This window comes from Bombus flavifrons, chromosome 8, assembly GCF_040668555.2.
Source record: "Bombus flavifrons isolate JBK064 chromosome 8, iyBomFlav1_principal, whole genome shotgun sequence".
Classification (NCBI taxonomy): Eukaryota; Metazoa; Arthropoda; class Insecta; order Hymenoptera; family Apidae; genus Bombus; species Bombus flavifrons.
The window spans coordinates 2,908,089-2,923,215 of record NC_138449.1 but is presented as its reverse complement, the minus strand read 5'-3'; the positions used below and the strand labels follow the sequence as shown (position 1 = coordinate 2,923,215).

The window sequence follows — 15,127 nt, the reverse complement described above, 5'->3', positions numbered from 1 at the left end:
TTAATTGGTAGTTAAGACGTTTAGTGCTAAGTGAAAGAGTTTAGTCCCTGTCTTCCACCCTTACTCCTAATTCTATAGCGTTGCGCTCTCTTTCGCTCGAACTTTTGTCACGCCGTCATACCCCCTGTTTATCTTTCCCTTCTGTGTCAAGCTAACTTCTAAACAACCGATGAATTCCTAGAAACACGTGTAAGAGTTGACTTTGAAAACTTATAACGATCGAAGAACGGGGGATAAGGGGAGTAGGAAAAACGCAACACATCGATCGACTCAGTTTTATTTACATAACATTAATACACAGCATAACAATACTTTTATACAAGGTATTTTAAACTTATACAATACTATGCCGATCCGCGATAAATACACGTACTAACGATACGTCTACGAATTCCTACGGTAATTAAGTACACACGATATTTACACGAATCGTTACTTATGTTAAAAAAAAAAGTTACCGATGGTTTTCGAGAGCGATGAAATGGAAAATGATCAAATTGAATAGGATGATTCCAAAAAATTGCATAAAAATTATTATAAAATTATGTATATTAAAGCGCGAAAAAATTTGATCCTACGGTCCTCTGGCAAATAAGATAACAAATATTTTTGAGCAGGTTTCGCAGGATAGATTAGGTAGATTTCTCTATGTCGCTATTCGTCGATAAGATCTTTTTCTGCGATGCGATGATTTCTACCATATCAACATACGATATTCTAGTACGCATTGCTTTATCGATATAAGTTTTGTCGAATATAGACAAATCTTCGTTCGAAAACCTTCGTCGTTGGTTCTTTACCAAACGAGAAAACCCGTATGCGTTAGTTGATGAACGGATTTTCATTTATAATTGAGTAATTATTTCGCAACTCGGACCTGATCAGATCTGCTAACCTTTCCATTGCCTGGAAAAAAGTTCACTATACACTATACATATCGAATAATGGTAACTTTCGTAATTCAGTCGATATTAAGTAATTTGGACTAGTTTAATTGTAAGTTTGAATTTATCGTATAGTCAGAACTTACCAAGTTCATTTCCTCGTAAGAAGCTTTGGAAAAACTTGCTCTAATAGCGTTGCATGGTTTGCTAGAATCTTTCATAAAGGCTGCACCAGGCGCCATTATGACACCCTCCGTGACTCCTCGCTGCATAATCATCTTCCATGTATCCTTAATGTCTCGAACTTTGATCCAGAGGAAGAAACCTCCCCTTGGTATCGTGAAATCTGCTAAACCTGCAAAGTAGGCGATACATATTAATATGCTACCACTAACAAGGATGGCATTACTAATAATAGGAATATCGAAATAATTTCCGTGGATTTAAGAGAAAAACAGTATTCAAATGCACGGCACGCGTTTAAAATAAAAATAACATCAACAATCGTAAATACAATTAAATAAATGAGCTAATCTCGATTATAAATAACTACGATAAAGCTACTTAATTATTTTTCAAAATTACATTCAAAATGAATAATTTACCAAACGACGTGTATATTTAATTTAAATATTTAAATATTTAAACTAAAAGCAACTCAACGAGGAACTGTCAAGAATACAAGCATATTCCACAGTAAGGATTATCCGTTATTTGCAAATTATACGAACCGCTCAAGTGCTTCTCAGCGAGTCTGGCGATAATATCCCTTCGTTGTTTATAGAACCGCTTTATCCCCGTGAAATGTTTCATCATTCCGTCGTATCCCCATAATTTCATCAGCTTGTACAGTATCACCTAGAAACAACGGTTAGTCGTGAAGAAACCGTCCCTTCTTCGCATTCGCATATGATAAAAACCGTTCTGTGTTTACATTTGCGATAACAACCGACACGCGCCACCGTTGATACAAGATGGGCATACGTCCAATGATAATTACGCGAAGCGTGCGAAGCGCTCCCGATATTTTTCACGCGATTTATCTTCATACTAAAGAAATAATATTTACGTCTACAAAATGATACATAATAACCATCGACCATATCTTTACGAAGCGTGCAGTGACATATGTTTTATTGACGATCGGAACGGTATCGATGCATACTTTATACGTACGTACGTATTCACGCATTCATCGACTTTGAAAAATTGCGATGATTGAAATTGGGCGTCGCGCATCTTAAGGCTTGTTTCATTACAGCATCGTTAACCTCTGGCAAAAGTTCAAAGTTTTAATTCGGAATATAGCAAGATTAATCTATCTGTAGGTATATCATCGTTGGAATTACATTGGAAGTGATTGCAAGCATCGGAACAAGTACTAGAAATTTGTATGATCATCGTAAGGATTATAATCGAAGCTTACCATCGCGTTTTATCGTATTGCGATAAAATCACGATTAGAGGCGAAGCTTTGCGAGTTGTACCAACGGTGGAGAATGTTGGTAAGCTTTACGGGGTAGAAAAGCAACCCTACCAACCTGGGATAACGTAGGGGCATGGAGGTGACTGCTCTGCAAGTGAAGTTCTATACTCGCTATCAGTGGAGCCGCTGCTGTGATGAATCCCAATCTCAGACCACTGCTGATCACTTTCGAGAACGAATCCAATCTAATCACTCTGCCTTCCGTGTCCAACGATAAGAACGATTTTGGTTCCACCTGCGCATAACCCATTTCGCATGCTATCAAAAATTCTCCGCTATGGACAGTGACAATTATTCAAACTGTTATTTCAGGCAGTCGAACGTGGAATAACATTTAGTATGATTAATACAGAAACTAAATGATATTCTGGGTAATTGGTCGGAACGATAATTGATATTCATTCGACGATTTTATGGTTTTAACTATTTCGTCGTATGTTTCGAGAGAGATTGAAATGCTCTATGAATTTATACTGACCAAAGGAATTAGAAAATTGCATAAACATCGCGATATAATATAATTCTTTTCACGAAATTATATTTGAGTTTTTAAACATTTCTCAACGTTTCGGATCTTGTGAACAGCAAGACTTTGAGATCTACAAGTGTAAGTAATGGTAATTTTTCTTTATTAGTGTCGTTGATAGCATTAACTTAATTTTTCGTGCCTCGCTACTTCCTCAACGTCGATAGTAAATTAATTTCTATCGATATAATAAATTTATAACTTTTCGCTTGGTAATTTCTATTTCTTTCAAACATTTTGATTATCATACCTAACATCTTTACGCGATATCCACGAGTTATCAGCGAAAAGAACAAATATTTTAAAGAGTGAAGCAATAAGAAAGAAAAATCAACGAAATAGAAACAGAAAGTAGAAAGTAAATATTTCGGAAATAAAAGTACGAGAAGAATAAAAATACCACTCACCTCGTTGAAGTGCATGAAATGATAAGGATCATCATCCAGGATCAGGAAGTTGTATTCGCAGGCTATCCTGTAAATCTCCTTCCGCCTTTCCAACGGGATAATAACGCCTGTGGGATTCGATCCGGTGGCGTTTATGTACATTATTTTTGGCATTTTCTTGCCAGACAGCTCCCTGTTCCTCAACGTTTCCCTGAGAATCTCTGGAACCACACCATGCTCATCCTGAGGGATCGGGATCAGCTCCACCTTATGCGGCGAGACCTGTAATCGAAAAACGATTTTCCTCGAATCTACGCTATCAATCGCTGCATAGTAAAAGCGTCCTGAATTCGTCGTAGCGATTAAGTGTACCTCCGCATTATATCCGTTACTCCTTATTTGTCAATTGTCCGCTTAAAGATTCTGATTACTTGCCATGTGCGTACATAATAACGAAGACCGTTTATCACAGAGATTATGTATGGAGCAAAGAGGGGAAAGGCGTGTATCTATTGAAACATACGACTTGACTTTTACGACTAGCTATATAACGATGAGGAAAGATATTTATTCCTGTAAAGCTCACGTGTTGATAAATCGGAATAGAAGAAATATCGTAATTATCTTGAAAGCCGAATGACTCGAGTTAATATTTTATACTTACAAAGAAGTTCTTTTTCAGGTCATCGTAAATATTTCATCAGCACAATAATTCGGATTTCTCCGGATTTCTGATTTCTTTTATCGCACTAGCAAGAATTTCAATATTGCTTCGTATCTCTTACAGTTAACGCCCCGCGAATGAAATATTCTTTAAATTCCAATTTCTCTGTCATTAATTTCAGAAAAAAGAGAGAGAGAGAGAGAGAGACCGTTAGTTGTTTCCATATAACAAGAACGACATATCCTGAGAAGGAACCGTTATCCTAAGTAAAAGAGAAAGGAAGTTCGTTTCGATCTTTGAAATAATCTAATCGCATAATATCAAGAGAAACGCGATCGAGTGAAAAATAGCGGAGAATTACCTACCACAACTTCCACGCCCGGATAAAAAGGATCGTGCACCAGGAGAGGATCGCCGGGGCCGAGTATGGCCTCGAGAGTTTTGCTTAATCCGTCCTGAGATCCAGAGACGATCACGATGTCACGGCTCTCCCACAAGGGTGGTGCGTGCGTCCTTCTCTGGAACTCCCTCAGGCTCTGAAACCAATTTAGTATTCAATGTGGTTAAACATATTGAAGGCAATTGCGTTATCTCAAAGTGAGAGGAAAAAAGTGAGAAAGAAGCGGTTTAACTACAAACGTACGATTACCCACGCGTTTTTGATAAATGTAATCGTTATTCGAGTAGAAATGCCGTTCAAGATCCTTATCGAGTGACAGGGATGTGACATTTTATAATCATTTGGATATCTTTATCTTTGATTTTCATTGTATAATCCACGAAAAAAGCTGTGTTAACTTGCCTCTTCGTAATTACGGACTATTTGATTCGATAGGTTTAAGAAGAATTCTAATCTTACTCTTCGTAGCTACAGACTATTTACAGTAGAGTCTAAGAAACGTCGATCTTTAATCTATATGGTTAAACAAAATAGTACGTACGTTGGATCGAAGAGCATAATGTAATGATCTGGTAGGTCGAGGTACCGAATAACGTGGCAAACTTCGCGTCTCTGGTAACAACAAAGATAAGAGCGACTATCGTCGAGCGAGAAAATAATATATCGAAGAATAGCGCAAAATTTAAGAATCGCATGTTTCTTTAGAGGCAAGATTCTAGGAACTCTTCAACGTGTCTAATCATCTTCTGATCGAGATTAAAAACGCAACAACATCGGCATCGCCGCTTTTATGTTATTTTATCGTGTACGTATTTTCTCGTATATGGCACGGTTGTAGAAAATGGCAGAAAGATAGAAATCATTAGACAAGGTATAACGAAGATTCTGCGGCGTGCCGGTAACTCGCAATTCGAATCCATAAAACAAATTGGTCCGAGTGAAATTCAATTTTCAGTTACCTGAAGAAGCGGCGGGTAGCCCTGAGTAGGAATATACTGCAAAGCTGAAGCCAATTCTCGCTCGTCAAGGGTGAAAGACGATCCATCTTTGAGTTTGACGGAGATCTCTGTGAAAGGGAAGGTTTCTTCATTCGGCATACCCTCCGCTAACGAGACCACGTTCTTCGGCGCTGAATACGCTATTTTGGCTGAAAGACGCGCGAAAGGACGTCGTTAGAAAACTGTCTGCCCAATTTTTTTCCACCAATGTCTAATAAATAAGGTTTTTGACAAAAATCCTTATTTTATCTTCTTACTCAATTCCCTGGTAGTGGCCGATCTTCTACGCTTAGAGACATCCGTCTTGAACGACGAATAATCCATCTCGAATTTTTCTCTCGTCTTATGCATTTTCCTTCACTTTCTCTCGATTGGCACCTCGAAGGCCAATCAGCGCAGGTTCGAATATCAAATGGATCGAGAGCGAGACGAATGGCAAATAGCGAGCAAAGCTATGGAAAAAATGCGACTGTTTTCGCGACAAATCCCGATATGCTAGTGACAAAAGAAAACTTCTGGCTGGCGAACAGGACACGCGAACAGCGAACGGAAAAGAACAGAAAATAGAAATGGATCGTTTAATAACACATTCTTTTTCATGAAACACCAACGCTATTACTATCAACACTGACAGCGCGGCTCGTTTACCCAGCTTTTATATATAGCGATAGCTTTGGTTGCGTCAGATAGCATTAACATATTCGAAAAGGAATACACGGCGATACATAGTAGCTGCTTCGACTATTTACCATTACTATCAACTACCAACGTTCGTGTGAATGTTCGAATACAAGCATCTTTTAGGATGATGAAAATGCTTCGAAGATCGAGAAATTTTTTCAAGGAATTCGTTCTAGGATGTTACAAACAATAGTCATCGATGCGAGATTACCACCAGCTGTAAACAATGGTGTTGCAACGAGTTCCGATACGCAAATGAGAATAAATCTTGTACGGGTGGATGATTTTTTGCGTAAACGTTGATACCTTTGAAATGAAACGAATAAACGAAACGTTTAACGTATCGAGCGTCTTATTTTTACCGTTGGGAAAAATGTCGGTCGATCAAAGTTATTGAGATGAAAAAAAGAAAAGAAAAAATAAGAAAATTGAACTTTGTTTATCACGAGTTAGCTCTAGACTCGTGGAGGGTATTTTTACATTTTTATAAATTTCATCATAGATTACAAGCAGTGGGAAAATTGGGATTTTCGATCGTGCGTGGGATTTATCATAAACGTCTGACGAACGATTCGTAACACGTATCGTCTGTCATGATGTAATAAAAGATCGGCGTTTCGTCTGCCTGAACGGATGACAGTAAAACTGATAGTAAAAATGACCCGGTTTCCGTCAACAGTGCCACCGTTAATGATCTCCGGGGCAATTACTCGACCGATACCAACGATACCAAAAACTGCAATTATCCTTCTCGTAACACCACGATTGCAATCGAACTGTTGCAAAAAAAAAGCGGGGGGGGGGGTTCGGGGAGAAAAATATCGAACTGAAACTATATTACCGTAGGACAAAAAAGAGACTAATCAAATCGAACTAGCCATTTGTTACTAAAACTCCAATATCGGGATAAAATCCAATATCGCCGTAAGTAAAATCGAACAAAACACTGAACTTTCGTACAAAGCTTTTTCTATGTCTAACGATTACGTCGTCCAAGCACGACGTGACGAGATTAATTGCTTCATTACGAAATTACTCTTCGTCCAAGCCTTTATCTGTCTTCCGTTTAAGGCAAAAACGCACTCTATTTCGATCGTTTCTAGGAAAGTTGGTGAACGAATACGCGTCCGGATCTCTATCCTTCTTTCATTTCGAGCGGGGGGCAATTCGAAAAACATTCTTTCACATTTGCGATACGTTTGTGGGAAGTTGTTAAGAAATAGATAAGGCGACGAATCAACGTCGATTCCTCGTCCGTTCGACGATGATTCGTTGACATATCATCGACGAACCGTGACATTCGATTGTCAACTCGCGAGAAATGGAAGTTTTTAATTAGAAAAGAATTAATCGGTCCTGATAAATTCTTTTCCTTCTCCGTAATCGGTCGTTCCCTTTGAAGTATGTTTTTATACATACAGATTCGCCAAAGTATTCAAACGTACGTCTACACTTTTTGTAAATACGTACGTCACTTTTTGTAAACATATTATTAATACGTCGTACGAAACATTTTGAAATTTCATTAGCGCTATAGTGAGACATAAAAGTATTTCGACTAGCCGTTATCCTTAAAATGGCTGTTCATGCTGCATATTAATCTTTTACTAAATATACGTTTGCAATAAATATCTTGTAACTTTTATATACAATTTCACGTTAGTTTCATTTTACTTTCGATTTGAAAAAAATGTTTATGCGACACGCGCCACATGCACATAAATGTTTTCTACGATGAGCGTTCAAATATTTTCGTCAGCCAGTGTACACGTAGTTTGGTTATGAAAGTGTACATTGTAGATCCTTGGGTGGAACGAACCACCAGACCAACTCCCACCAGAAAATCGCTGGAGCACGCCAGTTTTATTATTTTTCTTCCGCCGCTAATCTTATACAAGGTATTTCGTAAGCGTCGCGCGTCGCGCTGACGCAAGAAACATCGAAGTTTGCTGTGTAGACTGCGTTTCTTTCTCGTGCAGCAACTCGTCTAATCACGTAAACTGTAGACGAAGGTCACGGCAAAAGGTGGGAAGTTTGCTCGAAGGGTAACTGCACGGTAAACCTTCTGGGTTTTGTATTCGATTCGCCGGATAAAAGTTGAGCGATGGTTATTTGACTAACTTAACTGCTCGATGCTTCTCAGCGAAATTCGACGAAACCTCTGTTGTATTAAGGATTTTATGATACTTGCTTTAAGTTTATTTAGGAGTCATCGAGGGAATAGGGACGATTATGTCGAATCGAGTGAAATTTTCGAATTTCGAAAGTTTCGAAGTTAATCATATGCAATCGATATGTAAATACTTATGAATATATATGCTACGGCAAACTGTTACGATTATTTTATATACTACGTTATATAAAACCGTTTGAAACTCGATTAACGCTATGATAATACACGATTATTATATTTTTTAAAATTGAAATCAGCTTCAGTTATCAGAACATGCACATGGAAATTATTAGGTATTTGCTATGTGAAAAGTGAAACACAGTATCGAAGATAGTATTATAGTATTGTATGTTTTCAAGATCTATCAACCGTTACCACGTAAGAAAATTTGTTAAGTAAATGTTTTTTTATGTCCTACGCGTTTTCAGGTTTATTTGAAAATTTATTGAGGAAATGTACGTTAAAAAATGATTCGAAATTTTAAATGTTTTATTCACGACGCATAATATAACGTATCTGTACAAAGTTTCTATACATATTCAAATTCTTTCATGGACCACTGTATGTGTGAGTGTGAAAATATATGCATATAACACAACATAAGAGATGGCACATTCTGAAACACGTGACCGAACTATATCGCACCATTTGATTATGCAAAATCCGAGATAGCATCGCTTTATCTCTATAGTCATAGATACACCATATTTGAGTCAATTACGTAATGCATGGGAATAGAAAGATATGCGTGCGGTTTTAGAAAAGATTGGCTATAACCATATCACAATTAGAACGATTGGACGTATTCTAAGAAACTCGGAGAAGAAAAATTCGTCTCTTGTAATCTGCTTGTGAAATCGAGAATTATTTTTGGCACCGATTTCAGTTCGTTCAATGAGATTGATACTCGAATTTTCAGAGTTCAATGACGCCGAATGAATCGTGTTTCGAAGGAATTCAAACGAAAGCAACATTCACACAGTGGTTTCGCGTAAACCGGTTGGATAACGTCACACTGTTGCGATTTCATTTGCCACTTTCCTCCGCTAATGAATTTAAGCAACCGCCAGACTGACATTCAATCACATCTATTACCAATAAAATCAATATATTCTCTTGTTGTCATATTCGTGTCATCGTATAGCTATCATATAATAAATATACTTATCAACTTTTATAGAAAGATTAAAAAGTTTGTGGAATGTCGATCTTAAGTACGATACAATTCGTTGATAGACAATGTCAAATAAGCATTGTTAATACTCATGGTTGTTAGGTATATTCGTTATGTTTATTTGTAATATCAAACCTTCGATAGCGTAATAAAATAACGAAAAATGAAGAAAGAATAAGATTTCAAAAATAATTATTTCGTGTATTTCCGTATCAGATATAAAAACTAAGTACCTTGACGCGACGATAATCTTTCGTCGAAGAAAAGAAAGTATTAATAATTCTATACATCATTATCGTCATTTAATGATTTGAAATTTATTAGTTTTTAATGGTGTTATTATATGTTTAATGGTTCGAAAAAATATCTTCTTCTCAATCTCAAAGTAATTTCCTTTATTCTTTTGTATTCTTGTGTTCTTGTAGTTTGCTAATACGATAGTTTAACAAGGTCCGAGATTGCATTTGAAAGTTCGATGTGATATTAATCAACGAAACCCGTTTGTTTTGGAACGATGTTAGTTCACAGGTGATCGCTAATTAGTTGTCCAGAGGTTATCGAGCTTGTCATTAACGAATTTTTCCGAATAGGTAATAATACGAATGACAGTAACAGACTTCTATAATGCTAATTGTAATTATAACGGCAATATAATGATAATTTGAGATTGTTACGATAATTAGATATCGTTACAGATAAGGAAAAGATCGATGTTATATAACGCAAATATTTTCAAAAATTACACGAACGATTCTTATCGATTATCATTGTATTATTTGCCTGTTTACGTTAACATGTTTTTCCATGTATGCACATGATGCAACAATCGTTATTACTTAACGTCGCTGCGATAAAGAGAGAACGAGCGTGCTTACCATTTTACGACTAGAAAATTCCGATATATCATTGATCGATAGACTCCTCGGATTCTTTATTCCATTTTATTTCGAATCTTTATTCGATAATCTTGTTTGTTGCTGAAATCTATTAATATTGCAATTTTCAACCAACATGTTTTCCAATGATTTCGAATGGCGATTATCGAAAAAGAGAAGATGGTCATGGTCATTCTCCTTAAGAAGCGATCTCGATTGCCGAGTTTTAAACGATATTAAGCTTTCCTGGCAGCGACATCTTACACTTATTTGGCAAACTATAATAAATATAAAGCGTTTGTTGCTTCCACGGATTCTGCAAACAAAATTGTTACAATTTATAATTATTCTAATAATAATAATAAAGGCTAAACGATCGGCAAGAGAAAGAGGCGCGCTGGTAAATAAAAAGGAACGTAACTATAGAATATTAGGAGAATCCGCGGATGAGAGGATCGTCGTTGTCTTTGATGTTGTTAATTTGGCCAAGTTGCTTCTGAAAATTCGCAAATATCTGTGAGACGCGCGATGACCGTTGGCGAGGTAGAAATAAAGAAGATCCGATCAGGTGCTCCAGGGAGAAGAAGAAACTGGTCCGCGGATTGGCAGGCGACGGAGATGGAGAAACGTACTTAACGAACGGAGAAGTTCATTAAAAGCGAAACGACATTAGCCGACCTAAAATCAACTCTCCGACGATTCCGCTTACGCTTGCTTCCCACCTGAACAGCTCTCCCCACCTTGCCAGTCGGTGTCAGCTCCACAGGTGAGATAGAAAGAGCTGGTCTCTGGACGGAGGAGACGCGGCGGATAGTCGAGCGAGGTTGGACGAAGCCGAAGAGGAACAACGACCACGGTAACGAAGGTACGACGATGAGGAAAGAAAGAGGGAGAAAGGAGGAGGATGGTCGAACCGGCAGAGGCTAGAAAAGGAGGCGGAGCAGGAACCAGGAGGAGAAATCGTGTCGCAGTTCTCGAAAGCAAAGAGGTGAAAAAGAAAGAGACGATAGGTCCGCCGATAGGAAATAGATCCTCAGGATTGGCGGTAGAACGAGACGAGGATCAGAAGGCTGAGGCTGAGGCGCGCGAAAGCGGGGGATGAAAAAAAAGGCCCATCTCCTCACGGGAGATTGTCTTCCTTCGAGTGCTCCGTAGCCCCTTCGGTGCCGGCTGTCGTTAGCCTTAATAGAAACCACTCAGCGACTATGAATTGCCTACCGATTATGCTGCAAATTTCATTATTTTCCCGCTGGAAACGGTGTCGCCTCGCCCCGTATTGGTCGATCGTCGAGGATTCATCGAGAAGAGGCGCCAGTTCCTCGAGGCCGGCTACCAACTGCCGGGAAATTTCCTTCGACGGGCGCGAGATTATTGGAAAGAATCGTGTCACCCGGTGAACTTTGACTGATTCACGGCGGTACGTGCTTATGAGATAAAAGTGTTTCTTAATCGGTTCGACGATAGGTTGTTCCTCGTTTTGTAACAATTATGGCCAACATCGACGCCCGCAGCCGGCCCAAAGTGATGAAGGTGTGAACACCCGTGCCTGGATGAACCGTCACGTCCGGTACATACGAATACTTTTATTCTTTTCTCATTTTTACTTATTTGTATTATAAGTATGTTATTTCTTTACTGCTTTTTACATTGTGCGTTTTCCGATACATATATATATGTGTGTGTGTGTGTGTGTGTGTGTGTATGTATGTAATACTTCTGTATAAAATTACTATATAAAAAGACATTGTACGCTTCTAAGAAATCCTGCTCAAACTACTACGAACCCGAGTACCAAGGTTATTGTTTAATGCCCGATGTTGTCCTCGTTGGTGCAGTGTCTCTAAACGTTCTGCCGCTAAGAAAAATCCTAAACGATTCGATGAATAGAGCCGAAAGTTTCCGTGCATTCAGTTGGTTGAACGCTTACGAGATAGTTTTGTATTTTATTCCGGGCGCAAACTATGCTCTTCACGCCCAACGTTACCTAATTGGGTGCACCCCGTGGTCGAGCCATTATACGGGGTGTCAAAATACCTCTCTCCACTTTTCGTAATCCTCCATGTACCTATACATCTCCTCCAACCTCTTCCCCCTCTAACCTGACCTTCGGTGGTTCGTTGGGACAAAGAAGTATGCGTGCTTGTATCTCAAAGCGACCGACCGAATGGAATGCACAATAGAATTGTCGCCACACGTCGTTTCGAGGAGTAAGAAACGTTTTCTTCGCCTTGTCTGCCACGCTATAAGCCGTCTCAGAAAGAGACCCTCTAACAGAAGTGCTTTCCCAAGTGTAACAACATGTGTTTACGTATGTTTTCATCCCCCCCCTTGCGCCCCTTTCGCCTCTTCCACTCTGTACCACCCTTTAACTTTCTGTTTTCGTTCCACCACATTCTTTGTCGTACGTTGCACAACATTTTCACGTTTCCTAAGCTTATCTTTTCACACGATTTTTCTCTTTCCACGATTTCTCCTTTCTCTTTGTCGATCCGTAGCTTCTTCCCTTATTTCTTGTTCCCTTCTCTTCGCTCGTAGCTCGTACGTGTATATACGTTTCAAGTATACATAGCGATCGTGGCTCGAGTCGGGTTCCACGAACGTGGAATTGGAAAGCAGAAAAAAAGGGCAATTTTATTGTGCTCGAGAATGGCGGAATCAACGGATCTAGGTTTCCTTTACAAACGTATCGGTTACAATTCGGGCATGAACGGAGCTCGTTGCCACAGAAGGGGTGGAGAATATTTCGCGTCCCCCTTTATAGACTTCCCGTCGATGGTTCCGCTTCGTTCCTTTTTCCACTCGTCTCCCTTCGTCATTTCCTTCCACGATTCTTTCTGATTTTTGATACCGCGATTGAGATCTTTCCTTGCCACTTTGATACACAAAGATAGAAGGAAATTCGCTGTGAAACGCGAATCTACGTTCGATCGGTTGCTTTCTTCGTGTATTGTTCGCATAATAGCAAGATCGAGGAGGCGCGAGACGTGGAAAATTCTGATTTAATCGAGAGGATTCTCCTACGGTCTCGAGGCTGAAATCCGATTTGACCTTTCGATAGAGCGAGCTTTTAGTTGGCGCCTTTTCCAACTTCAACGGTGGCTAACGGAATTACACCGAAGGACCGATAATTGCTGATAATTCGGTGGAACTTCGTTAAGACGCTCATCTGGGTCGGGACGAAATGCTTTCATTTGATTATTACTCGATTTCGATAATGCGATTATCACGTTTAAGCCGAGCGAATAGATTACGTTTTCGTCTCGTTTCGAGCATAGATCGAGCGAGCAATTGAAACGGTATGTTAAACGATTATGTTAATGAGCCGTGGACGAAGAAACACGGAATACGGCTGGTGTTTTCAATCGTTGCGAGAAACGGGGGTTGGCCGTGTGTTGTAGATTTCGATTAATTAGAAACGATATTGCATTTGTAAATGGATTGTTTCGTTTAGAAGCAAAACGAACGTACCTTTAATTCCACGCGACATTCGATTCTTCTGTCAATTTGCCGCGAATTTTCTTCCCATGAAGAGCGAAGGATGAATTATGCAACGGTAGAAATTACTTTCGTATCGAACCAGCATTAACCCGATTACGTTCGAATAATGAACCAATCGAATTAAGATTAAATCGCTTTTGAAAATACGTCTGAACGCACCACTAGTTTTAAATCTTATTTCAGCTATTAACGAAATCGGTGCGCTCTGTGTGTCCTCTATAATTTGTAATTAGCTCGCGGAACGTTGTGTTTCGACTTCCTTGGTTCCACTCCGGATCAAATTGAAATTAAAGAAAAATTAACGATAAAAGAGATTGTTAAAATAAGCTAGAAAAAGAAAGGAGAGCTCGTTTTAAGCATTTCTCATTTTAAATATTCTAACTTGCGAAATTATTAGGAAATTTCTATGGATATGCTGCTGATGTTTCAAATAAATCCGAATACGTACAACAGGAAGGAGAATATATATAAATAGTACTATAAATTTCATATTTTAAATATTGTCATACATAACAACGTTCCAAAAATTTATTAGCCACGAAATGTCGAAGACGTACGATATTTTCTACTTAATGTCGATAGGATATACGAAATACGAATTCCTTCATTTTAGTACGCTGTCGAAAGGTTTATATGTGATCGATAATTGACCGTTCGATTACTTCTATGACCTTTGTGAAGCGTAAATTTGTAATAAACGTTACGTATCTTTATAACCATGATAATCGTGTCTTGTCATAGTGTTGATAAAATTTCTACGTTCTTTCCATAAGAGTAGGTACAATTTATTTACAAAAGATTCTTGCGTGACAAGCATTCAGACATTTTCGTCAATTACTATATACCTGAAACGACACGAGAAGATTGTCTTACAGTCGTCAATGAGTAGTACGAGCCACAACCCTCGTGAAACGTCTCCGATTACATTCTTTATCCTAATTAGGTTTGCGAGGCTCTGCGCCTCGACCAGCCACCAATTATTGGTAATTGCGTAAAGATGTCACTTGGTAAGCGGATTGTTGGCGGTTTTACAGCATTGTACTCTTCTAAGCCACACCACGAGGCTGACAAAGAGGAAGGGGACCATTGGTTCCCGCTTCTCCCTCGAGCGACGCCGACAATGAGGCAACACGCTTCCAAGTTTCTCTCTTGTCGTTCCATTCCTGTTCGATCTCATTTTTCCATTGACCGAAAGCACAAGAAACTGTTTTCCTTTCATCCATAAAAAGGGCACGATCGAACAGATCACCGTGTAATAGTATCGATTCCCTAGATTCGGGTAGTTCATTCGAGAAGCTCTGATTCTTGTATCGAAACTCGATTTTCTTCTTTTCTTTTCTTTTTCTTCTTTTCTGTTTGTTACCGCAGCGATTCAAATTTAT

The 15,127-nt window shown here is 38.8% G+C and overlaps 1 protein-coding gene across 1 annotated transcript; it reads right to left on the bottom strand.

The window, feature by feature from the left end:
* Positions 1–263: 263 nt before the first annotated feature.
* LOC138182503 (kynurenine/alpha-aminoadipate aminotransferase, mitochondrial) lies at positions 264–5,988 on the bottom strand. The gene is made up of 8 exons (XM_069118413.1): positions 5,602–5,988; positions 5,306–5,493; positions 4,312–4,482; positions 3,304–3,564; positions 2,426–2,605; positions 1,616–1,742; positions 1,031–1,239; positions 264–906 (listed from the first exon to the last, which is right to left on the bottom strand). The coding sequence occupies exons 1-8, from the start codon at positions 5,693–5,695 to the stop codon at positions 823–825; spliced, it is 1,314 nt and encodes a 437-aa protein (XP_068974514.1). The 5' UTR covers positions 5,696–5,988; the 3' UTR covers positions 264–822.
* Positions 5,989–15,127: the final 9,139 nt, after the last annotated feature.

Coding starts and splice junctions, on each gene's coding strand:
- LOC138182503 (XM_069118413.1), bottom strand. CDS start 5,695: ATGCATAAGACGAGAGAAAAATTCGAGATGGATTATTCGTCGTTCAAG. Junction 5,494..5,601: donor GGCCACTACCAGGGAATTGA/GTAAGAAGATAA, acceptor CGCGTCTTTCAG/CCAAAATAGCGTATTCAGCG. Junction 4,483..5,305: donor GCTACCCGCCGCTTCTTCAG/GTAACTGAAAAT, acceptor AATTGGTTTCAG/AGCCTGAGGGAGTTCCAGAG.